Genomic DNA, 27,029 nt, shown 5'->3' with positions numbered 1-27,029 from the left:
TAACCATTACCCTAGCACATCATCATGCGATACTAGTCTCCTGTCTTGGTTATCATAGTATTTCTTGAAGGCTTGTATCATTGATGCATTACCAACTGACATTTATAATGATGACAGTGACATATTTGTGATAGACTGATAAATTTTCAGTGCTTGCAATGGAATATTAAAAGTAATAGATAGGAACAACAAAAAGACTGTCACAAATAAAGCTTTCAGCCAGTAAGGCCTTCGTCCAAAATAGATAAAACACACACACACACACACACACACACACACACACACACACACACACAAAACTGGAGCCTCACTGTAAGCAGCAGCACCAGTGCACGATGGGAGTGATGACTTGGTGGGGGTAAGGAGGAGGCTGGGGTGGGGAGGGGGAAGGGTAGTAGGGTAGAGGAGGTGGACAGTGAGGTGCTGCTGGGGAGAGCACAGGGACAAGGTGGAGAGAGGGTAGGGTAGTTATGTGCAGTTGGGAGGTTAGACGATGGGCAGGGGAGGGGGGGGGGGGGAGGTGGCGGGGGGTTAGGGGAAAAGGAGGGAAGTAAGAAGACTGGTTCTGATGCTGGAATGAGGGCTATGTAGTGCTGGAATGGGAACTGGTAAGGGTCTGGATGGGTGAGGACACTACTAATGCAGGTTATCATAGTTTATCACTACTTCAATTTAGGAAACAAAAGACATAACTTCATTTCTAAAGTGGAGACTTTTTTCACATTTTTAAACAATCAATAAGTCAATAACATGAATGCAACTTAACCTCACATACAGAGATCAGGCAGAAAATCTAATCAAAGTACCAACAGTACGACTTTAGCCATCAGCTCTGAACACGGAAAAACAATTTTGATGCACCTTGAAGTACAAGTAAATATTAAGCTTCGCCTACAAGTGTAATCTCTCTAGAAAAATTATAATCAACTGAAAATGTATAGTTTATTTCTATGAGAATCGAACCTTTGAGGTCAATAACATAGCGCAGACGAGCAACTTACATGGAAATTGTGACAACAGCTGTTGAAACTGCAACATATGCCTCACCTCCAGGAACGTACCAAACTTCATCTTCAACATCATCATCCATTGGCACATCATCCTCCTCATATGGATCATTAACAATTGATGCCATGTAGTTCAGAATCTGAGAAATATAAATGAGGATCTTTTTGTGGTGACAAGTTTTAGCATAAGCATTAGTCGATAAAAGAATAACACAACTACTTCTAAATATTTGGAACCAACTGTTAGTTTTTTTTTTTTTTTTTTAAAGGGTGATAGAGGTGTCTTACTGAGACGGTCAATAGTCGAATGCAGAGAGCCTTGTTACCAATCTGTGATGTATGGATCACTGTGAGGTAGGGAGCTTTCAGATCCATTTTCAAGTAGTTGACTCTCTATTTGACAGTCTCGTTATAAAACCAAATAATTACAGAAAGAGTGACATAAGAAGAACAGCTAACGAGTGCACTTTGTCTCCAAAGAAAAACTTCGGACAAAATAAGAAACGATTATTGTCTTGAAAAGAGATCAACAAACGAATTGGAATAAAGCCAAATTAAAAGAACCTAAGGGAATTATATTAGGAAATGTGCCACCAAAAGTAGAAAAATAACTGATGACTGTGAAAGTAGAAACAATGTAAAACGTAACAGCAAGCAAAATATGTCCGAAAATGAGAAATTTTTGTATAGTCTTGTCCTTCATACAGCTGGGTCCCTCTCCCCTCTTATGCTCTGATATGAGTGAACTGTCCTTCCCTTTTAACCATGCTCTCCTGTTAAATTTGATTACCCATCTAATAATCTGTTAATGTAAAAGCCACAAAACTACAACCTACAAACAGTCACACAACCAGAAATTACATACACTTATGAAACCAATTTCAAAACAACTAGCATTACAGAAAAAAACAGAATGTTGATGATAGAATGAAGAATAATCAGAATGTGCAAAGACAGACAAGAAAAAGGGTACTGAAGACTAGGTGATAATAAAACAGTCTACACGAAATGGAACCGTTAAAGATCTCAATCAGGATGAAACATATTTCATTCTTTTGGACATCTAATCAAGCCATCTGAAAAGACAATCATCAGGAGACTAACAGAGAAGGTACGAAACAGTAACAACAACATCAGATGGAGTGATGGAAAGATATGTGGAAATAACAAACCCCAAAAGATGATTTAAAAAACAACGCACAAAAATCATGGAACTCCAAGATAAGCAAATCTGATTGTAAACCTAAATCAAGAAATAATGGGAAGGGTAATTTCATAACAAGAAAGCAAGCTCAGATCAGAGAGTATGAAGAAGCACTGGGCCAACTGGAAACTGAAAAACCCTTTGTATAAAATTGGTGGAAGTGGTTCAATGTAGGTAAATAAGTAAGTAAAAAAAATTAACACAGCTAAGCTGCTTGTATTTTAAAATCTGATGATCCAATATGCTTTAACAGTGTTTATTTCTGTTTAATCAGAAGTGAAAACTGTAGCTGGAATATATTATATGAGTACAGTTCCGAGACTGTTGAAGATTGTGCGGACTGATCAACTGAAGGTGCCTTTACATGGAACACATTTATTAGCAATGTATGGGTGCAACAATATTGCCATCAAAATTGTTGCAATGTGGTTGCAATACAAGGCAATATTCCAGTAAAGTTGGGCAACATTGCTGACAGAGCAAGTTATTTCAAGTAGTTTACAATGCACTGACAACGCATTGTCCACCGACAGTGGAGAATGTACTGCCAGAAAAAAAAAAAAAAAATTACTACACCTCGAACGACAACATCAATTTTGATTTGACGACAGCATATTCCACCTAGGGGACATTAAGTTTCTGATAACGGTTTCAATGTCATCCATCAACAGACAGCTTAGTGGCATAATCACAACAATGATGTCTGGCTCCACGTGGTGCAGACGTGTGAAGCAAGCGAGCAACCACACGATGGAGATGCAATCGTGCTTCCTACAGCCGACTGGGCGAGTTTAAAAAGTATCAAATTGTGGCCTTCCAAGGGGCGGTATCATGCCACACAAGTAAGATGCGCTGCATCAGTTGTGGAACAATGCTTGTTTGAGTGGTTATGAGAAAATTCTCGCACCTGTGGACGAGGTTCTGGACATCCACGTAGCAAAAAGGCCTGCCAGAATTGTCGTACTATAAGGGTAGCAGTGGCACATTGCACACAGATACCACAGCACAGATGTGAGCCCAGACGTGTCGACACGAATTGCAGCGAACTGGTTACTGTCAGTGGGACTACGGGCAAGCACACCTCTAGCCCAGCTTTCACTCGCACCTCAGCCGTTGTGTGCACGGTTCGACTGGTGCCATCACATGATGACTCAGAAGATGGAATGACGCACTGTGGTCTTCAGCGACGGAAGCAGATTCTGCCTGCACACAAGTGATAGTCGTTTGCGCATATGACATATACCTGGTGAGAACTCTCTCACAGAATGCATTCATCCAAGACACTCTGGCCCCATCACAGGCCTTATAGTCTGGGTTATGATAAGCTGCAAATCTCGCTTGTCTTTGGTGTTCCTGGAGGGTATGCTAACTGGCACTCAGTACATGCAGAATGTTGTTAGACCTGTTCTTTTGCAGTTCTTGCAAATGGAAGGTGATGTGTTGTTCCAACTGGATAATGCTCACCCACATATTGACCGTGAAACTCAATGTGCTCTGCAAGACGTGCAGCAACTTCCCTGGCCAGCACGATCCCCAGACTTGCCTCCAATTTAGGAAGTGTGGCGTACGATGGCACAAGAAGCAACTTGTGCAATCTCAACCGACAACTCTGACAGAACTATGTGATCAGGTTGGGCAAATGTGGCATTAAGTGTGCCAGAACAGTATTTGCCATCAGTATCATTGACTGAATGCCAGAGTAAGTGCCTGTTTTGCTGCATATGGATGCTACACCAAGTACTAATATGAGTGTTTTAGCATGTGCCGATACTTGGTACCTTGTGCTATTGATCTATAAATGTAATCATTTCGTGTACTCCATATGCACTAAATCTCGAGTGAACTGGAAACCTCTAAATGGCTGAACTAATTTTTTTTCCCGGCAGGGTATTTCATACGGCCAAGCCGCACCTATCTCTGTCTTTGCATGTAAATGCTTCTCCCCTTCTCTCAGCCTAGATTTCTCTCTCCCACAATGACATCGCTGCAGTGCCAAGTCACATAATCTGACTGGAGAGTGATGATGTTTCACTTCAACCTGAAAGACAGTGTTTATGCAGAAGCACTAGAATTGTTTTTTATCAACAGGAATGCAGGAGTTTGCAAATGAGAGTCACGAATTCCACAAATGTGATGGGTACGTCTAAGACCAGAGCAACGGAACACAGAAAGTAATATAAGATATGCCTGACTGAAAAGGAAACTTCAACTATAGCAGCATTGTACATGATCGCAGTGGGTGAATGTGTCTGCTGAGAGATGGTGTTATGGTATTCCTAATTACAGAAGCAGAGTTAACAGCTTCGCAACAATTTCCTCGTTCCTGGAGGGCTGTTTCCGCAGTTTGTTGCACAACGGATTCCTCCCAATCCGTGCAAAGAGCGGTTGTCCAGTTTCTTTGTGCAGAAGAGGAGCATGCTGCACAGATATACTACAGGACAAAAGGTGTATACAGAGAGCAGTGTGTCGCATAGTACACAATTCTTCGATGGAGTGTTATGACGCAGGATGTGTGAACACTGACGACATGTCACACCACGGGCGGATGCACATTGTAACACCAGTGCTATGATTATGGCTGAGGAGAACTCTAACAAAGGAATTGTTGGTCGGATCACCACACGACACTGCTATCGAACTGCCAATAATCAAAAGAGTGGTGCATCATGTAATCCACGAGAAGCTTCGTTACGGTAAAATTTGTGTGCAGTGCATGCCCCAGCATCTTTCAGAGAATACAAAGATAGTGAGAATGAGCATTTCCCTGAGCCAACTGTTGAAATATGCAGAACAAGGAACTGATTTCACTCGTGAGAAACTTGGTGTCACTACTTCGACCCTGCCTCCAAATGGAAAAGCACGGAATGGCAGCATCCTAGCTCTCGTGATAAAAGCCCTGAAGGCCTAAAAGCCCTGAAGGCCTAAAAGCCCTGAAGGCCTAAAAGCCCTGAAGGCCTAAAAGCCCTGAAGGCCTAAAAGCCCTGAAGGCCTAAAAGCCCTGAAGGTCTAAAAGCCCTAAAGGTCTAAAAGCCCTAAAGGTCTGAAAGCCCTAAAGGCCTAAAAGCCCTGAAGGCCTAAAAGCCGTGAAGGCCGGAAAAGCGATGCTCAATTTCTTTTTTGACAAAAAAGGACATCTACTCAGTGACTGGCTACCCCGGGGGCATAACTGTTAACACTGAGCAGTATTGTGACATGTACTGAGGCTCAAATATGCCACTAATAACAAGCACAGGGCAAGCTCTCGAAAGAGAGAGTGCTTTTCCAGGACAGTGCTGTGAAACTCACGACAGAGATCTTCCAGCTCCTTCAAAAATTTTGACGGGAGGTCCTGGAACATTTTCTGCCACGTGCGACTTATGAGCCCTTGAAACATTCTCTGAAGGTGAGAGGCCCAATCGTGACAAGGAAATGCAAGACACCATGAAAAACTGAATCTGTCAGCAGCCCAGGAGTTTCTACACTGAAGCCATCCTCTCCACTCCTATGCGCTGGGATCATTCACTGTCAATGATATATTGCAGTACAGTTGCACATGAACAAAGCTGTTATTAAAATTTTTATACACATAACAGTAATCTCCCTTTCATTTGGGCACACCTTATATGTATAATCAGGGTTGGGAGACCTGGCTGCTACCATCACAAAAGATTTGGAGTATTGAATCATAATAGATCTGCTCTTAACATTTTTGAAGCATCATGTGTGTTTGTGGACAGCAACTTGCCAAATGTCTCTTTTCTTTTCTTTCTTCTTTCTTTTAATTACAGTCTTTGTTACACACAACTTTTCACGTCCCATAAATACTGTATTAGATGTATCATATTTATGAAATTCAGAGTTCTATCTATGTGCTGGTGAACCAAAATTAAATATTAACATAACCTTCGTTTGTTATTTCAAACTAATTTAATGAATTCTTGAGAGTCTTTCCACCAAAGCGGTGCAAATCTCTAGTATCATGATGCATACTGATGAAAAGTGTGTTTTGAAGAGTTAAATCAAATTCTTTCTTAATTGCGGGACCTGCAGCATTTATTATGCCTAGTACAGCATTATGCGGAGCATTGGAAAACAGTATGCTGCTTGATATTTTATTGTATTTTCATATATAAGCTTATTTCAGCTTTATTGCCTTCATCAGAACATCTCCAAACAATCACATTTATTTGTAATTTACATAATAAATAATTTATAAAGTGTTTTACATTTGATGATGTACTCACATCCTGATATTGTAGATGGGCATATGTCAACTATGACTAAACCATTAATGCTGTCTGTAATATTATTTTCAGCAACATTTTAAAGTTGTTTGATAACTTGTTGTTGCAAGTAGATTATAATACACTTTTTACTATCTGACAGTTGTGAGAAATTCAAGGTTGACAGCTAATTGTTTACTCAAAGATATTTATATTGTGGGTAGTATACATATGGAACTGTTGTTGATGTGTTTGTGTGTCTGGTGTTTTGGTTATCCTTTATCTACATACAAAATTTCAATAAAACATTTTAAAAATGGTGTAAGTGTGTGAAATCAGTTTGCTCATTTAGTATATTGTAGGGATAATCCTTTGTGTGTACGCATATTTGAAACTCCTCCAAAATATTTTATGATTGGACCTGTTAGGATTTTGTGCAGGATTTGTAGTGCGTTTACAATGTTGTTAACTTGGTGTTTTTCATTTCTGAGGTGTGTAAAGAAGGTGGATTAGTTGTTATATGTTTCTCTTGTGTCTTCTCTAAATCCAACAATGAAACTTCTTCCTTTCTGTCCTATATCAATTTTGTGCAGTAAATGCAGTATTTGTAATTCCTAGGGTTTAAGTTGTTTCGGAGTATGGCTTTTCCTGAAAGTAGTTTTATGCTAATATTATTTGTCATTCTGATGTCTAATGTGATGTTTGAAGTTTTTAGTAGGGTGTTTATTTTATTGAATAGTTTTTCTATATAGTTTGTTGATGGTCTTTTTTCATTACAGTTTCTATTAGTAGTGTTATTTTATGCGTTATAGGGTCTTTTAAAGGTGTTTTTTGTTGTTGTACAGCAGCAGAACCACAATAGGGTCATATTGTTCCTGTATGCGATGTATTTTAGTATACAGTCTCCTGTTGCAGGGACAGATTTAGGATTCTGTTAATAGTGGAATGGAAGAATGCACATTTGTGAGATTTTGGATGTGAAGATGTATGGTTAATTATTCCATCTGTTGGTTGGTTTTCTGTAGATATCAAAAGTGTGTCTACAGTTATTGTGAGATCCACAAAATTTATCGAATGTTCTGAAGTGAATTTCATTTCAGGATGCGAATTATTGAATTCCTGTAGTATACAATTTTAACTGCAAACACGGCCTATACAAGGAGCTGCAAATCAAAATGTTGGATATCCTGTGGTATTGTTTGTATGTCGTGATCATTTCCTTGTATGAGCAGCAATGTGTCATTGGTATATTACTTTTTTAGAAAGGGTTGTTGTGAGTTGAAGAATTTTGTTTAAAATTTATTAAGGAATATACAAGGGTTGACTGAAAAGTAATGCCTCCACCTTTGTAACTCTTCAACAGTTGGCAGCACTGGTATGTGGCAGGTACTGGCTTGTTCTGTAGCCTCTATTCTACAGCTCCAGTTTGCAGGATGCCTTAGCACTGAATGGTTGTGTTGTTACAGTGAAATGTATGGAAATTTGTGCAGACAGTCGGTCACTGCGATTTAAGTAACGTGCAGTCATTGAATTCTTGACAGCAGAAGGCGTCACCCCAAAGGAGATTCATCAGAGAATGAAAGCAGTTTATGGTGATTGTGTTGATGTGAGTACTATGCATTGTTGGACGAGTAAGTTTAAAGATTTTAAGTCGGGAAAATTTGACCTGCGTGACAAACAAAGAGTCGGACGTCCTGTGACAGCAACCACCGAGTTTCACAAGCAAAATGTTGACAGATTGATTCAGGACGACTGTCGTATCACTAAGAGAAAAATTGCAAGCACAATCGACATTTCACAAGAACATGTGGGTCACATTATTGCTTTGCTGCCGCCCCGATACCTGAATGATCAAGCGTGACGGACTACCGTCCTAAGGGGACCGGGTTCGATTCTCGGATGGATCGGAAATTTTCTCCTCTCAGGGACTGGGTGTTGTGTTGTCTTCATCATCATTTCACCCCCATCCAGCGCGCAGGTCACCCAATGCGGCGTCGAATGTAATAAGACCTGCACCAAGGCGGCTGGACCTGCCCTGTAAGGGGCCTCCCGGACAATGACGCCAAACACTCATTTCCAATGCTTTGTTTGGCTATCAGAAGTTCTGTGCATGATGGGTACCCTGGATGCTGACTCCTGAAATGAAAGTGCACAGACTTGAAATTTGACAGGGACTCTTCTCACGTTACGAGAATAAAGGTGACGCCTTTCCCGATAATGAAAGACAATCTGCAGGTACATCATCATGCTTCTGATGAGAACTGTGGGACTGTGGTTGCAGAAACAGAGTGTCGATTTCTTTCGTGACGGCTTCAGAAAACTTGTTCATCATTGGCAGAAATGTATCCAATTGGCTGGCAATTATGTGGATAAGTGAATATTGGTAATTAAAGATCACATTCTAAGGAGTATTTCTGTGTTTGATTTATTAAAATATTCCCATCCAAACACAATTAACGGAGGTGGAGGCATTAATTTTCATTCAAACCCTCGTATCTGCTATGGTTCCAGCAATACTACTGCCCATACACACACCATCTGGGTGTAAGTAAATTTTTTTGTTATGTTAGAAACAGTTTCGTGAAATTGTATAATTTCACATATGCCTTGTTTATGAGTTATGAGAAAATGTTCTGTTATATCTATTGTTTCTGGTATAGATATGTTAGCGTAGTGCTTCGTATGTCCAGTGCAACGAGTCTGCATTGTGTAGAATTTGAATGTTCTTTATTGTACTTTAAAGTATTCTGGAATTTTTTATGGTGCAGTTTTTCCCATATGTGCTATGGGGAGTAGTATTGCTGGAATGATAGCAGTTATGTTCCTTAATAAACTAGAAACAAGATTCTGCAGTTCACTAAAATCCTTTCTAAAAAACATAATATACCACTATCGCAATGTCAATGACACACTGCTACTTTACAAGGGAACCATTATGACAAACAGAGAATACTTCAGGAATTCAATACTATGCGTCATAAAATGAATTCACTTTCTGGACCTCACAATAACCAACAACAACTACAAACAGACTTTTGAGACATACAGAAAATTAACCACTACAGTTTGAATAATTAACTCTACATCTTCACATCCAAAATCTCACAAATATGCATTCTTTCATTCTATGATTAACAGAATCCTAAATCTGCCACTAAAACAGGAGGCCACACATAAAGAAATAACTACACTACAATACACACAATACGAGAACAAGTATGACTATAATGTGGTTGTACAGCCATATAAAAACACCCTGAAAAAGACCCCAATAAATCATAAAATAACACCAATGACAGAAACTGCAATAAAAAGGAAGACCATATACATACCAGCAAACTATATCCGAAAATTATCCAATAAACTAAATGCCCTACTAAAAAATACAAATATCTCGTATGACGTCAGAATGACAAATAATATTAGCAAAAAACTACCGTCAGGAAAAGCCATACTGCCAAAACTATTAAACCCCGGAATGTACAAAATTAACTGCAATAAATGCACAAAATTCTATACAGGGTGTTACAAAAAGGTACGGCCAAACTTTCAGGAAACATTCTTCACACACAAATAAAGAAAAGATGTTATGTGGACATGTGCCAGAAACACTTAATTTCCATGTTAGAGCTCATTTTAGTTTCGTCAGTATGTACTGTACTTCCTCGATTCATCGCCAGTTGGCCCAATTGAAGGAAGGTAATGTTGACTTCGGTACTGCAATGGACGAGGCAATTCTTCGTGCAGTTGACGACAACCCTAATGTCAGCATCGGAGAAGTTGCTACTGTACAAGGTAACGTTGACCACGTCACTGTATGGAGAGTGCGACGGGAGAACCACTTGTTTCTGTACCATGTACAGTGTGTGCAGGCACTATCAGCAGCTGATTGGCCTCTACGGGTACACTTCTGCGAATGGTTCATCCAACAACGTGTCAATCCTCATTTCAGTGCAAATGTTCTCTTTACGGATAAGGCTTCACTCCAACGTGATCAAATTGTAAATTTTTGCAATCAACATGTGTGGGCTGACGAGAATCCTCACGCAATTGTGCAATCACGTCATCAACACAGATTTTCTGTGAACGTTTGGGCAGGCATTGTTGGTGATGTCTTGATTGGGCCCCATGTTCTTCCACCTATGCTCAATGGAGCACATTATCATGATTTCATACGGGATACTCTACCTGTGCTGCTATAACATGTGCCTTTACAAGTACGACACAACATGTGGTTCATGCACGATGGAGCTCCTGCACATTTCAGTCGAAGTGTTCGTACGCTTCTCAACAACAGATTCGGTGACCAATGGATTGGTAGAGGCGGACCAATCCCATGGCCTCCACGCTCTCCTGACCTCAACCCTCTTGACTTTCATATATGGGGGCATTTGAAAGCTCTTGTCTATGCAACCCCGGTAGGTACCAAATGTAGAGACTCTTCGTGCTCGTATTGTGGACGGCTGTGATACAATACGCCATTCTCCAGGGCTGCATCAGCGCATCAGGGATTCCGTGTGACCGAGGGTGGATGCATGAATCCTCGCTAACGGAGGACATTTTGAACATTTCCTGTAACAAAGTGTTTGAAGTCACGCTGGTACGTTCTGTTGCTATTAAGCAAGCATTTCTGGACACATGTCCACATAACATATTTTCTTTCTTTGTGTGTGAGGAATGTTTCCTGAAAGTTTGGCTGTACCTTTTTGTAACACCCTGTATAGACAGAAAGGAAGAAATTTCATCATTACATTTAGACAACACAACAGAGACAAATAACAAACCAATCCATTTTCTTTACACACCTAAAAAATTAAAAACCAAAGTGACAACATTGAAAATGCACTGCAAATCCTGCATAAAATCCCATCAGGTCCAAGCATGAATATTTATGGAGGAATTTGAAATATACGTACACACCAATTTTATTCCTATGTATAATACACGAAGAAACCGATTTCTGGCTCACAAAGCTTTCAAAAAATTTTTATTGAGATTTTAAATAGGGATAACCAATAACCAAAACTCCAGAGGTCACAAACACTTCAGTAACAGTGCCATGATACACACAAACCAAAACAGCATAAATATCTTTGAGTAAACAACTAGCTGTCAACCTCAAATTTCTCATAACCATAATATTACAACCAACAATTACATAGAGCAATAATGGTTTACTCAAAGCTGATATACACTGAAGCACCAAAGAAACTGGTATAGGCATGCATATTCAAATGCAGAGATATGTTGAACAGGCAGAATACAACACTGTGGTCGGCAACGCCTATGTAAGACAAGATTCTGGCGCAGTTCTTACATTCTTACATAACTTACTGCTGCTACAATGGCAGATTATTAAGACTTAAGCAAGTTTGATCGTGATGTTATAGTCAGTGCACAAGTGATGGGATACAGGATCTCAGAGGCAGCGATTAAGTAGGGATTTTCCCGTACGACCATTTCGCGAATGTACCGTGAATATCAGGAAGCCCATAAACATCAAATCTCCGACTTTACTAATGTCAGAAAAAGATCCTGAAGAACAGGATCCATGACGACTGAAGAGAATCGTTCAGTGTCACGGAAGTGCAAGCCTTACACAAAATGCTGCAGATTCCAATGCCGGGCCATCAACAACTGTCAATGTGTGTACCATTCAAGTAAACATCATTGATATTGGCTTTTGGAGCCCAACACCCACTTGTGTACCATTGATGACTGTATGACACAAAGCTTTATGCCTTGCCTGGACCTGTCAACACCAACACTGGACTGCTGATGACTGGAAATGTGTCTGGTTGGACAAGTCTCATTTCAAATTGTATCGAGCGGATGGATGTGTACGGGGATGGAAATAACCTCATGAATCCATGGACCCTGCATGTCAGCAGGGAAACGTTCCAAGCTGGTAGAGGCATGCGCAGCTGGAATGATATGGGACCCCTGTTACATCTAGATACGACTGACAGGCGACAAATACCCTTCTGCAACACATGAAAACTATGAAGCACCATTGATGACAAGTGATTCAACTACTCAAACCCCCCCCCCCCCCCCCCCCCGTACACATCCTGTTGATCACTTGCATCCATTCAGGTCCACTGTGCATTCCGATGGACTTGGGCAATTCCAGCAGGACAATGCGACACCACACACATCCAGAATTGCTACAGAGTGGTTCCAGAAACACTCTTCCAAGTTTAAACACTTCTGCTGCCCACCAAACTCCCCAGACATACATTACTGATCATATCTGGGATGCCTTGCAATGTGCTGTTCAGAAGAATTTCCACCCCCTCACACTCTTGTGGATTTATGGACAGCCCTGCAGGATTCATAGTGTCAATTCCCTCCAGCAGTACTTCAGACATTAGTCAAGTCCATGCCACATCATGTTGCAGCACTTCTGCATGCTTGTGGGGTCCTACACGATATTAGACAGGTGTCCCAGTTTCTTTGGCTCTTCAGTGTACATCCATCTATGTCAGGATGTGAGTACAACATCAACATCAAATGCAAAAAACCTTTACACATTATAAATAAATGTGGTTGTTTGCAGATGTGTTGATGATGACAGTAAAGCAGAAATAAACTTATATACTATACTAAAATAATTTTTTTTTTGTCAAGGTTTTTTTCTTATGCAACGCAAAAAGCAGGAGAGCTGCACTCACTTCTAGCACCTCATTTCCATATATCTAGTGGCAATTCGGTGGCAAATGCAAACACATCTGTTCTGGAAATGTACTGCTGCAAAAACTGCTGGCCAATAGTAGCTGAGAATATCACTGACATGTGACTGCAATTCGTGTTGCCGAGCAACACTGCCGGGATATACTATTGGCAGAATATAATTTCTTCAACCTGTGTGAAAGCATCTTAAGGCAGTTTCCTAGTGATATCGGCTGTAGCAATTATGCTGAATAGTTGACAAGTGAAAGCGATGGACAACTGCATCTGATCGACCTTAAGGTTGATGTGTGACATGTAAGCAATAATAGCATCTCTGACAATAGTGTTTGCAAGCAGCTCAGAGTAATCCATTTTCTTGGTAGTGCAAGATACGACAGCAATTGATGGAGAGATTAGTCACTGAATACCACTAACGTCATATTACACGCAGGTCTTACATTGAGTGCCTGTAAAGGCGTGTTCAGGTGGTCCATATTTTATGGCAACATATGGCAGCGATAGGATTTCTGCCAACACTGCTGCCATAGGCAGCAATTCTGCAGTATGGCTTGGCAATGGTGCAAGTAGCTGCCAACATATTGAAGAGGGGTTGCCGGTGTTGTTCACCAAGGGTGGAAAATATTTCATATTGCAGGGCAATATCTATCTCTGTCCTTGACTGTAAATGCCTCCCTCTTGCTCTCACCTTTGTTTCCCAATTCTTTCACTGACAGTACTGCAATCGTGTGTCTGACTAAAAACAATATCAATATAATGGAAGGAAACATTCCACGTGGGAAAAATTATATATAAAAACAAAGATGAGGTGACTTACCGAACAAAAGCGCTGGCAGGTCGATAGACACACAAACAAACACAAACACAAACATACACACAAAATTCAAGCTTTCGCAACAAACTGTTGCCTCATCAGGAAAGAGGGAAGGAGAGGGGAAGACGAAAGGAAGTGGGTTTTAAGGGAGAGGGTAAGGAGTCATTCCAATCCCGGGAGCGGAAAGACTTACCTTAGGGGGAAATATGTCTGCTTGTGTCTGTATGTGTGGATGGATATGTGCGTGTGTGCGAGTGTATACCTGTCCTTTTTCCCCCTAAGGTAAGTCTTTCCGCTCCCGGGATTGGAATGACTCCTTACCCTCTCCCTTAAAACCCACTTCCTTTCGTCTTCCCCTCTCCTTCCCTCTTTCCTGATGAGGCAACAGTTTGTTGCGAAAGCTTGAATTTTGTGTGTATGTTTGTGTTTGTTTGTGTGTCTATCGACCTGCCAGCGCTTTTGTTCGGTAAGTCACCTCATCTTTGTTTTTATATAAAAACAATATCATTTACTTCTGTTTGAAAGTTCATGCATATACATATAGTGAGATGTTTTGTTGTTGTTTGTTGTGTACAGCAATGGAAAAGTGGACAGAGAAGAGAACTAGTAATTTTATTAATGCAATTCATGTACGACCAGAGTCATGGGACATCGAGAGTGAAGTATACGAGGATCACAAACTGAGAAAACAGTTCACTGCCTGTTGTTGATAAGCTTTGAATCGTGCTTGACGCATACAAAAATTTCTGAAGTCTTCGAACCTATGCCAAATGTGAGGCGAAAACGTTGTATGGGAAGGGTGGAAGTGCACTTGGTTCTTCATCCCTATCGTTTGCATTTGATGCCTTCATCCCTACCATTTGCATTTTACGCAATGAGTTTCATACTACACTGAGACACTTTATGATTAGATCACATTCAGTTTTTGTCCCATAGACCTTAAGATGAGATGATTCTCATGGGTGTGGAACACGTCAGAAAGTATAGCATAAAAGACATAAAACATCTGAATATAATACTTACTACCCTGACCATTTGTCAGGAGACTGTCAAAATAGGTGAATACATTACAGTAAACTGGAACTGCTAATATTTACATAATTAATACACTGTCAGAATGAAACATTGTTATACACTTTTAATAAATTTATCGTACACAAAATACCCAATTTTGAAAAATACCCAGTTGCTTAAACAGGTTTCCACACATGTTCTTGAATGTACAAAATAAACAAGCCTTATTACACTCTTTTGCACCCTAAAAACTTTTGCTTGGTTTGATGAGTAACCCCAGAATATGATCCCATATGACGTTTTAGAATGAAAAAAAAAAAAAAAAAAAGAAAAGGAAAGTATGCAAGTTTCTTTATATTTATATCTCCTACATCTGACATCATTCTCATGGCAAATACAGGTTTGCTTATTTGCTTCAGCAATTCAGTGGTATGCCCCTCCTCAACTGAATTTATTATTGAGTTGTAATCTAAGAAATTTAACACTGTCAACCTCTTTGATCTGCATGTCTTCATATGCTATACACATGCTGGATGGAAATCTCTTACAGGTTCTGAATTGCAAATAGTGGGTCTTCTCAAAGTTTAATGACAGTGAATTAGCTTTAAATCATTTATTAATGTCAGTCAAAATTTCATTAGCAGCCATTTCTAAATCTGTATTTGACTTGGTACTTATTGCAATGTTTGTATCCTCTGCAAACAGAACAAACTTAGCATCTGGCAACGTAACAGACGAGAGATCATTAATGTACCCACAAAAAGCAACAGACCCAAGGTGAAACCTTGTGGAACACCACATGAAACTAATTCCCAATTAGATAAAGACTGGCTGCTTACTGCATAGGTATTTTGCAACAACACCCTCTGTTTCCTGTTAGTTAGATAAGAATCGAGCCATTTCGCAACATGCCAGTGACACCATAAAATTCAACTTTACTTAGGAAAATGGTGTGATCCACAGTCAAAGGCTTTTAACAGGTCACAGTCAAAGGCTTTTAACAGGTTGCAGAAAATGCCAGTAGCCTCTAATTTGTTATCTAATGAATTAAGTATGTTCTCACTGTAAGTAAGCAGGAAATGGTAGTCTAAACAGTGGTACTTGTTGGCAAACAAAACTAAAATTAAGTTTTTATCTTATTTCAAGCTTCCTTTAATGAGGCAGAATGAGATTTTCACTCTACTGCGGAGTGTGCACTGATATGAAACTTCCTGGCAGATTAAAACTGTGTGCCGGACCGAGACTCGAACTCGGGACCTTTGCTTTTCGTGGGCAAGTGCTCTACCAACTGAGCTACCAAACCACAACTCATGCCCCGTCCTCACAGCTTTACTTCTGCCAGTATCTTGTCTCCTACCTTTCAAACTTTACAGAAGCTCTCCTGCACCACCTTGCAGAACTAACACTCCTGAAAGAAAGGATATTGCGGAGACATGGCTTAGCCACAGCCAGGGGGATGTTTCCAGAATGGTGCAGGAGAGCTTCTGTAAAGTTTGGAAGGTAGGAGACGAGGTACTGGCAGAAGTAAAGCTGTGAGGACAGAGCGTGAGTTGTGCTTGGGTAGCTCAGTTGGAAGACCACTGTAGCTGCAATTCATGTGGCCGCAATGTTGCCAAACAGGATATATTGTTGGCAATATGCAAATGTACCTTAAGGTTGGTGTAAAATCTTCAAACCTCTCTCTTACAGAAGTCAGAACAATCATAAAGGGTGAGCGAATTAGAATGGACAATTTAATTTTTGAAGAAAACTCATTAGTAATTTAGCAATGTGCAATATTTTTAGTTTAAATTAATCAGTACACAGTGTGGTTACATGTGGAGAACCATTTCTGGCAGATGTTCGCCAGACTTTGTTGACAAACTCTTACTTCTCTCGTATCATTTTTAATGATATCATTGCATCTTTCTGTACTGATTTTCACAATGATGCACCCCATTTGATCTGTCAACTAAGAAATTGTTTTAGGTTTGTTCATGTATTTAATATATTAGTTCATGCAAGCCAACAGGAAACAGTCACACAACACACTGTCACAAGATCTCTATAGGAAATTTTGGTCTTCAAGGTGTGATTCAATACAGCTTGGAAAATTTTTACTGCAACAGTGCGCATGCACGGTATGTGCTAACATGCTGCAACCACTTTTATTTCAAATCTGTCCCCTTCAATCGGGTCCAGAGAAACTCACACACGAAGTTGCTATAATGTAGGCCATTCCCATCCATTGCATTACCTACACCACTATTGAAAAATTAAAAAATTAAAATCCAATCACCCCCACCTGCCCAAATTCCACATCAAACAGTGGCTCAATGTGCATGCAATGACACTGAAATTGATTCTCAGTGCACCAAATTCTACAGCTGAACTTACTGACGAAGCTGTCCAAATAGAAATGCACCTATCACTAAAGATGACATGCCAATAGTGAGTCCACGGTGTTACAAATGGTCAACTGGCAGTAGTAGTTCTTTCTATTGAGCCTTGTAAGTGTGTAGATTAAGGTCCTTTGTCAGACTTCATTTCAAACCTCTCTCTCATTCTTGTGACTGATGGCAAATCAAGATTAAAGGACTTTGGGCTATGCACTTATTTACTGAAGCATAATTTCAGTAGACTATAGAATGTTGCTTTGTGTCTTAACATCTGCAATGGAATCAATGGTATTCAATTGCTCACTGAACTGCCAATGAATTGGGTATGTTCTGCTGAACAAAAGTTGTATGCAATTTGTGAAGTGTGTTTAAAAAACCTTTGCCATACAACTGCTGACAGTGACTGTGTTGTTTGACAGAAAATTTATTTTCACTAACTGCAATGTCTCTAGATGAAAATTCAATAATAGCAAGCTGTTGTCGATCATTGGAAACAAAGTGGCTTACATTTAAATTGCGGATTCTTATTGAGAATTCTAACAGCTAAATTATTTTACTTTCACATTACAGGAGAAGAAAAGTTGTCACACAGAAGCAAAAAATACACAAAAAATTATTTAATGTTACAGGTTTGGCAGAATAGAAGTGACATACCTTATACAACTCACGTTCAATTTCTTTAAATTGTAGCATTGCATTGTAGAATTTTGAGTCCCCTCTCTCTGTCAGTATATGGAACGTGCTCGTTTTATGTCGTGCACGGCCTTTTGACTGAACGTACGAACGGAATGTTTTTGGGGGATCGAATCTAATCACAGTATTACACATTGGTATATCCACACCTTCTTCGAGAACATCTGAAGAAACAAGTATATTTGTTTCACCGGCCTTGAACCTGAAACCATAACCACATATCTGTCATTTTCAAGGCTATCAGAATCAGTTTTGTGTATGCAGCACCATAAAAAGTCTTGAAGGATGTGGGGGACATGATTGATGAGAAATAATAACTCATATTTCTAAAGCAAGGGGTGATATGTATACATACTTACATAAATGTGTTAAGTATTTCTACAAATTTAATAATGAGCACATGATCAATCACCGTCTACAAATGTGTGGTGGTATGTGGAGTGTTGAGGTTGTGGGTGAGAGGACACCAGAGGCGGACGGGGGAGTTTGGGAAGACAGAAGGGGGGAGGTGGAGTGGGGGACAGAAGGGGAGGTGGCAAGGGGGAATGGGAAAGTGGAAGCAAATGAGGGAGGCAGAGAGAGGAGTTGGGGGCTGGAATGGGAAGGTTTTCAGGGGAGAAGGTGGGGGTATTTAGGTGGTGAGGGGGTCGGGGGCCGGGCGGGGAGCCGGGGAAAGGGCGGGGAGCCAGGGTCTGGATGCAGACATACCCTACCCCACTACAACCTTATAATCAGGTTGTTTTTCTCCATCTGTATTCTTCCTGACAGTAAGGTGTATATGAACCAAATTTATTTGCTCGATAATTGCAGCAGATGTTCCAGAGCAATGCTGGAACAATCAAACCCCCCCCCCCCCCCTCCCCATGCATCTACCAGGGTGATCTCAGTCAAAATCAGCATCTATTTTTGGTCACTTATTTGTTTGGAAATGATTGGATGTATAAACATATCATCTTACTTCTCCCTGTTACTAGTGAACGTTACATCTTGTAACTGACAACTGCTTCATTAACTACTGGTGTTAATCAAGCCCTTTGAGGAAAGAATCAAAACTGGTATTTTACTAGTGGTTTTCTTAAACATATGTTTTACTGCTAGCAAGTGGTGTATAAATCTCAAAATTTTGTTCTTTAAGATTACACCTCTTGTCTGTAACAGGAATAAACCAGAAAGCCTAACAACAACATATTTCAATTCACGCGGATTCATTCCATCAGCTATCTCGCTGACTGCTGTGTACACCCATTTCATTTCTCTAGTATGGCAGGTCCCTCTGCCAAGTCATACAATGTCTTATGGTGTATCTTCTAGAGATCCTTCATCCACCCAACAACTAACATGGACCAGGTTATAACGAATCAGCACATAATCGTCACTGCATTACAGCACAGGTACTCATCATATCTCGCAAACACATTCTCTTTATACACATTCCCTGTCCAAATTGGGCTTCATCAGATACTGTAACACCAAAAACAGAAAATTTGCTAAAAATAAAGTTACTGAAACTGTAATTGATAAAATAGTTCATTTGGATACAACTTGGTACAAAGTTCCATTTACTAGATAACTTTTCTTTTGTGTTTTTCGATCCATAATTCACATATATTCAAATCTGAATTTTTCAGGTCCATAATAATGGCAGGTATCAGATAGATTATATAATGGTAAGACAGAGATTTAGGAACCAGGTTTTAAATTGTAAGACATTTCCAGGGGCAGATGTGGACTCTGACCACAATCTATTGGTTATGAACTGTAGATTAAAACTGAAGAAATGCAAAAAGGTGGGAATTTAAGGAGATGGGACATGGATAAACTGACAGAACTAGAGGTTTTAGAGAGTTTCAGGGAGAGCATTAGGAAACGATTGACGGGAATGGGGGAAAGAAATACAGTAGTAGAAGAATGGGTAGCTTTGAAGCAAGAAATAGTGAAGGCAGCAGAGGATCAAGTAGGTAAAAAGACGAGGGCTGGTAGAAATCCTTGGGTAACAGAAGAAATATTGAATGTAATTGATGAAAGGAGAAAATATAAAAATGCAGTAAATGAAACAGGCAAAAATGAATATAAACGTCTCAAAAATGAGATCAACAGGAAGTGCAAAATGGCTAAGCAGGCATGGCTAGAGGACAAATGTAAGGATGTAGAGGCTTATCTCACTAGGGGTAAGATAGATACAGCCTACAGGAAAATTAAAGAGACCTTTGGAGAAAAGAGAGCCACTTGTATGAATATCAAGAGCTCAGATGGAAACCCAGTTCTAAGCAAAGAGGGGAAAGCAGAAAGGTGGAAGGAGTATATAGAGGGTCTATACAAGGGCGATGTACTTGAGGACAATATTATGGAAATGGAAGAGGATGTAGATGAAGATGAAATGGGAGATACGATACTGGGTTTAGAGTTTGACAGAGCACTGAAAGACCTGAGTCGAAACAAGGTCCCGGGAGTAGACCACATTCCATTAGAACTACTGACAGCCTTGCGAGAGCCAGTCCTGACAAAACTCTACCATCTGGTGAGCAAGATGTTCGAGACAGGCGAAATACCCTCAGACTTCAAGAAGAATATAATAATTCCAATCCCAAAGAAAGCAGGTGTTGACAGATGCGAAAATTACCGAACTATCAGTTTAATAAGTCACAGCTGCAAAATAATAACGCAAATTATTTACAGACGAATGAAAAAACCGGTAGAAGCCGACCTCGGGGAAGATCAGTTTGGATTCCGTAGAAATGTTGGAACACGTGAGGCAATACTGACCTTACGACTTATCTTAGAAGAAAGATTAAGGAAAGGCAAACCTACGTTTCTAGCATTTGTAGACTTAGAGAAAGCTTTTGACAATGTTGACTGGAATACTCTCTTTCAAATTCTAAAGGTGGCAGGGGTAAAATACAGGGAGCGAAAGGCTATTTACAATTTGTACAGAAACCAGATGGCAGTTATAAGAGTCGAGGGGCATGAAAGGGAAGCAGTGGTTGGGAAGGGAGTGAGACAGGGTTGTAGCCTATCCCCGATGTTATTCAATCTGTATATTGAGCAAGCAGTAAAGGAAACAAAAGAAAAATTTGGAGTAGGTATTAAAATCCAGGGAGAAGAAATAAAAACTTTGAGGTTCGCTGATGACATTGTAATTCTGTCAGAGACAGCAAAGGACTTGGAAGAGCAGTTGAATGGAATGGACAGTGTCTTGAAAGGAGGATATAAGATGAACATCAACAAAAGCAAAACAAGGATAATGGAATGTAGTCGAATTAAGTCGGGTGATACTGAGGGAATTAGATTAGGAAATGGGACACTTCAAGTAGTAAAGGAGTTTTGCTATTTGGGGAGCAAAATAACTGATGATGGTCGAAGTAGAGAGGATATAAAATGTAGACTGGCAATGGCAAGTAAAGTGTTTCTGAAGAAGAGAAATTTGTTAACATCGAGTATAGATTTAAGTGTGAGGAAGTCCTTTCTGAAAGTATTTGTATGGAGTGTAGCCATGTATGGAAGTGAAACATGGACAATAAATAGTTTGGACAAGAAGAGAATAGAAGCTTTCGAAATGTGGTGCTACAGAAGAATGTTGAAGATTAGGTGGGTAGATCACGTAACTAATGAGGAGGTATTGAATAGAATTGGGGAGAAGAGAAGTTTGTGGCACAACTTGACTAGAAGAGGGGATCGGTTGGTAGGACATGTCCTGAGGCATCAAGGGATCACAAATTTAGCATTGGAGGGCAGCGTGGAGGGTAAAAATCGTAGAGGGAGACCAAGAGACGAATACACTAAGCAGATTCAGAAGGATGTAGGTTGCAGTAGGTACTGAGAGATGAAGGAGCTTGCATAGGATAGAGTAGCATGGAGAGCTGCATCAAACCAGTCTCAGGACTGAAGAAAACAACAACAACAACAACAACAACAATAATGGCAGAGCAACTATTAACTGTAATGATAAAGTCTATGACAGAGAGAGAGAGAGAGAGAGAGAGATATTCTGCTGCATCATGTTACTTTGTTATTTATGGAGTTAATAAAATTGCAAGAATTTTTGAACTTACTTATCTAAAGCCTCCTGATTTCTCTTTTTCTCAAGATCGTTTTCCTTTGTATACTGCTGTGCAGCAAAGCCCACAACAAAATCAGGATGCAAACCTTCATATTTAGGATCACTCAATGACAAGAACTGAAAAATAATTGAAAAAATACTTTTGTAAGTATTTAGAACTTTTATCTAAGATCAACATTGTTTTTCACAGTGTTACCAAATGATTATGTTAGCCACTTACCAACAGTCACATCACTGTACAATAATAACAGAAATCATAAATTTGATTGTTATATGAACAGAATACATGATACTACTTATCTCTAAGTCAAAACTAGTAGCAACATATCAGTGTGGACTTATAGTTCCAAACTACATTAAAGACAAAACTACTTCTCTCATCTTACTTCTTTACTGTTCAGCACTCATTTACATTTGATTTCTGACCCTCCGAACATTAAACTGGACTTTCAACAGTATGTATTGCACAAGTTCCATTCTGAAGCACAGCTTAACGGCCTGTTTTGGGTAAATTTTCCACCTCTCTATACCTCCTCCTTTACAGCCTTTACTTCACAGGTTCCATATGCTGATTCTGAAAGGTTAAGATTTATGTCAACCTTTTTACACTGTTGCCAGTAACGTAATGATCTGTGTAATTGAAAATATTATGATAATTTGAACTGCCTTTAATGTAGTTTGTAACAGCAATAAATAATAAAAGGAACAATAGTAATAGCAAGAACAGTAACAACAACAACAACAATAGTAATAACACAATGGCAATTCAATTGAAAACCTCAATTATCTATTATTATGAAAATAAGATAATACAGAAATATTACAGATACATCATTTTCTGATGTAGACCTCATGATGTGTAATGCACACATTCCACATCTTCAGAAGTACACAGATGCCTCACAAGAAGAACTCTTTTGGTTGTGAATGGAGCCACTCACGCACTGTGGCTTTCACCTCTTCATCGCTTCTGAAATGCTTCAAAGGCAAGGAAATGCCTCTGCACCAGGAAACTATGTTCACTATCACTCTAGTCATTGAGAAACAGTTTCCCCATCAGCCTATTCCCCCAAATTTGGTCCCGTGTAACTTTCTGGCCTTCCCTAATTGCATAAAATGGATCCGAGGGATAACATGTTCATACAGACCCATTTTATCAGTGTGTGAGTGTCATGTAGGAGCACACTCAGATACAGTGAAAAAGACTACAAGAGGTAGCAGAGCACATCATGAAGTAGCTCTCTTAAAATTTCAACGATGCACATTCGAAGAAGAGTAATGAACATATGAAGGGAGATCCAAAAGAAGCCAGAATCATATAATGCTTTGCACAGTGTACTTTTAGTACCAGGTTGAGCTGCTAGGGAGATCTGCAGGATCTCTCTTGGGTCAGTCTGCTGCCAAGCGGCATCACCCACCATCCTAAAATGACGGTACGTCTTCTGTGGCACTTCTTCACACGTGTCTGTAGCACATTTGTGACACAAAGAAATGGCTGACTCTCGTAAACAAAGTCCAGCTGTGAAGTTTTGATTACTGTTTTGCTTGAATGTAGCTGAAACTGCTGTGACGGTGAGAACATTGTATAAGGAGCACACTCTTAGTAACATAGAAGTGTACAAACGGTTTTCTCAATTTAAAATGAGGGAAATGGCAACTGAAGATCAGCTTCATTCCGGTCATCCTTCAACGGCTCAAGCCAAGGAACACATCAGCAAAATCCGTAATCTCATCAGTGCAAATCAACATAGGACAATCACTGTGCTTCAAGACTTACTCGGGTGGTTCTGAGCACAATTAAGTGCATTTTGAATGTCTGCAACGCAAACAGTGGTTACAATGTTTGTGGCCAGACTTATAAACAAATATCAAAGAAATAGGCACATTCCAGACTGTTGTGAAATGAAGAACGCATTCAAGGATGAAGCTGATTTTTTCAACAAAGCTGTCAATGGGGATGAGTCGCAGTGCTCCGGGTGAAATCCTTAAAGTAAACAACAGTCAAATCAAAAGAAGTCATCTGGCTCACCCCATCCAAAAAGAGCTCGTCAGGTGAATTTGAATGTGAATATGATGCTCTTCAGTTTTTCTGACATAAAAAAGATCATACAATCACAATTCAACCCTCAAAAGCAAACAGTAAATCAACAGCTCTATTTCAAGGTTGTGAAAACGCAGAGCAGAAATTTGGCAAGAAAAGATCTCGTTTTGTGGAATTCTCTCAAGTTGGTTTTGCAACATGACAAGGCCCCTGCGCACACAGCTGAGTGTTTATCAGTAAACTCTTCCGGGCTAAGTTGCCGTGGTCGATCTGTAGAACTTCTTCTCCCTGACGTTTCGTTCTCAACTACGGAGAACATCTTCCGAGGTGAGTCGACGACTGGCTGCTAGGAGCTGGGGCCGCCGCTTATATAGAGATCGTAGGGGGCACCACCACACGTCACGTGGCGTCGATGTGCAGCTATCTCTGGCTATCGTCTGTTCTCTCGATTGCAGGCAATCGATTGTCACGTGATTGATGCAACGTCGACCGCCATATCTTATCCAATTTTAATCCTTCTTCTTTACGATTAAAATTGTATTGATGTTTGTGGATTTCAATTGCCTCTCTATACATACGTGTATAATAGTGCGACGTCCTCACTAGCACGCTTGTTTCACCAAATTTTATGTCGTGATCTCCATCCTTAAAAACATGTTCCGCTACTGCCGATTTGTCGATATGTCCCAAGCGACAGTTTCTTTTGTGCTCCGTCAACCGTGTATTGATGCTTCTTTTTGTAGTTCCTATGTAAACCCTGCCGCAACTACACGGAATTTTATATACCCCTGGGGTGGCTAGGGGGTGACGAGCATCTTTTGTTGATCTTAGGCATTCACTAATTTTCTTAGTAGGTCTAAAAATGGTCTCTACCTGAAACTTGGCTAGTACTTTTCCAATGCGATCCGTGATATTATGGATGAACGGAAGAAATACTTTTCCAGCTGATGGTTGTTGCTGTCTCCTATTTTTAGGCATTTTTCTATTTGGGTGAAGTGCTCGATTAATCTCGTTTTTCGTATAACCAGGGTTTACATAGGAACTACTAAATCATTTACGAATGGCCTCTGTGAAAAATGGTTATACGAAAAACGAGATTAATCGAGCACTTCACCCAAATAGAAAAATGCCTAAAGATAGGAAACAGCAACAACCATCAGCTGGAAAAGTATTTCTTCCGTTCATCCATAATATCACGGATCGCATTGGAAAAGTACTAGCCAAGTTTCAGGTAGAGACCATTTTTAGACCTACTAAGAAAATTAGTGAATGCCTAAGATCAACAAAAGATGCTCGTCACCCCCTAGCCACCCCAGGGGTATATAAAATTCCGTGTAGTTGCGGCAGGGTTTACATAGGAACTACAAAAAGAAGCATCAATACACGGTTGACGGAGCACAAAAGAAACTGTCGCTTGGGACATATCGACAAATCGGCAGTAGCGGAACATGTTTTTAAGGATGGAGATCACGACATAAAATTTGGTGAAACAAGCGTGCTAGTGAGGACGTCGCACTATTATACACGTATGTATAGAGAAGCAATTGAAATCCACAAACATCAATACAATTTTAATCGTAAAGAAGAAGGATTAAAATTGGATAAGATATGGCGGTCGACGTTGCATCAATCACGTGACAATTGATTGCCTGCAATCGAGAGAACAGACGATAGCCAGAGATAGCTGCACATCGACGCCACGTGACGTGTGGTGGTGCCCCCTACGATCTCTATATAAGCGGCGGCCCCAGCTCCTAGCAGCCAGTCGTCGACTCACCTCGGAAGATGTTCTCCGTAGTTGAGAACGAAACGTCAGGGAGAAGAAGTTCTACAGATCGACCACGGCAACTTAGCCCGGAAGAGTTTACTGATAAAGACGCTGGCCGTGAAAGTCTACATCGAATGACAGCTGAGTGTGATCAAAACTTTTTGGTCTCAACAAAGATTATTACCTTGGTGCAAGTGCACTTTTCACCAGATCTATCTCCCTCTGATTTCTTCCCATTTCCTACGATGAAAAGGGACTAGAAAGGAACATAAAGCACAATGTCAAGGTGGTGCTACCGGATATGAAAGAGTACGAATTTAAAATGTTTTTCCTACACTGGACCAAACATTTTGATAAGTGCATTAGTACTAATGGGGAGTACATTTAAGGAGATTAATGTTTTATTTTTAAAAAAGGATATGCTTTTCTTCAGAAACTTGCAGTTTTTGGGTCCCACTTCGTATCACTCTTCCCACGTGCATATGTGAAATAACTGTGATGGTGAATCGGACAATTCTTTTTAGTTCATATAGAGAATGACAGATGACTGTTCTATCCCTGCACCATTAGGAAAGGTAGCAGTTGGAAGGGAAAATATGCTGAGGCTGGTATACTATACATCTCTCACAACACAAAATAACGTGGCTTTCAGCCTATACATATAGATGATCAGAATCACTTATGCGCTATGAAAAATAACCAGAATTACTGGAAACGCCCTCTAGGAAATTTGAACGAGCTTAAGTGCAGATTTCATCCAACACATGAAACCAAATAGAGTGAACACAACCATAAAGGTACCCTCTTGGCACTGTTTTATTACAATTAAATATTTTTATGCAACTTGCTATACCATCTACCCAAAAAAGTACATAATCTGGTCTTAGTTACCTTAAATATTTGATACAATAACTTGGCAGAAGACCTTCTATCTACGAACACAAGTACTGTAAACTTCCGTCTTCTTTTCCCATCATCTTTTTCAGCCTCCATTATTTTCATTTCCTCAGCAAACAGTTTCTGAATAAATGACACTAACGCCAATAGCTTCTTACTGGAAAATTGGAACAGATGCTCCTTTTCTGGAGTGCATTCCATTTCATCATATAAGAGCTTTCTAAAACAAAACAAAAAATATACTGCATAAAAACAAAAGTAAAG

At 39.9% G+C, this 27,029-nt stretch overlaps 1 protein-coding gene across 2 annotated transcripts in view; it reads right to left on the bottom strand.

The window, feature by feature from the left end:
• Positions 1 to 27,029, bottom strand: part of LOC124717145 (endoribonuclease Dicer-like) — a 309,406-nt gene that overhangs the window by 143,969 nt on the left and 138,408 nt on the right. For both annotated transcript variants that reach the window (XM_047243898.1, XM_047243897.1), the window contains 4 exons: positions 26,760 to 26,985; positions 22,052 to 22,176; positions 17,964 to 18,204; positions 1,002 to 1,147 (listed from right to left, as the gene is read on the bottom strand). In XM_047243898.1, coding sequence (XP_047099854.1) covers positions 1,002 to 1,147; positions 17,964 to 18,204; positions 22,052 to 22,176; positions 26,760 to 26,985 — 738 coding nt within the window. The remainder of the gene's footprint in view (positions 1 to 1,001; positions 1,148 to 17,963; positions 18,205 to 22,051; positions 22,177 to 26,759; positions 26,986 to 27,029) is intronic.

The sequence above is a fragment of the Schistocerca piceifrons genome, chromosome 9 (genome assembly GCF_021461385.2).
Source record: "Schistocerca piceifrons isolate TAMUIC-IGC-003096 chromosome 9, iqSchPice1.1, whole genome shotgun sequence".
Lineage (NCBI taxonomy): Eukaryota > Metazoa > Arthropoda > Insecta > Orthoptera > Acrididae > Schistocerca > Schistocerca piceifrons.
Note: the sequence above shows the minus strand (reverse complement) of the source record. Positions and strands in the feature narration are given on the sequence as shown.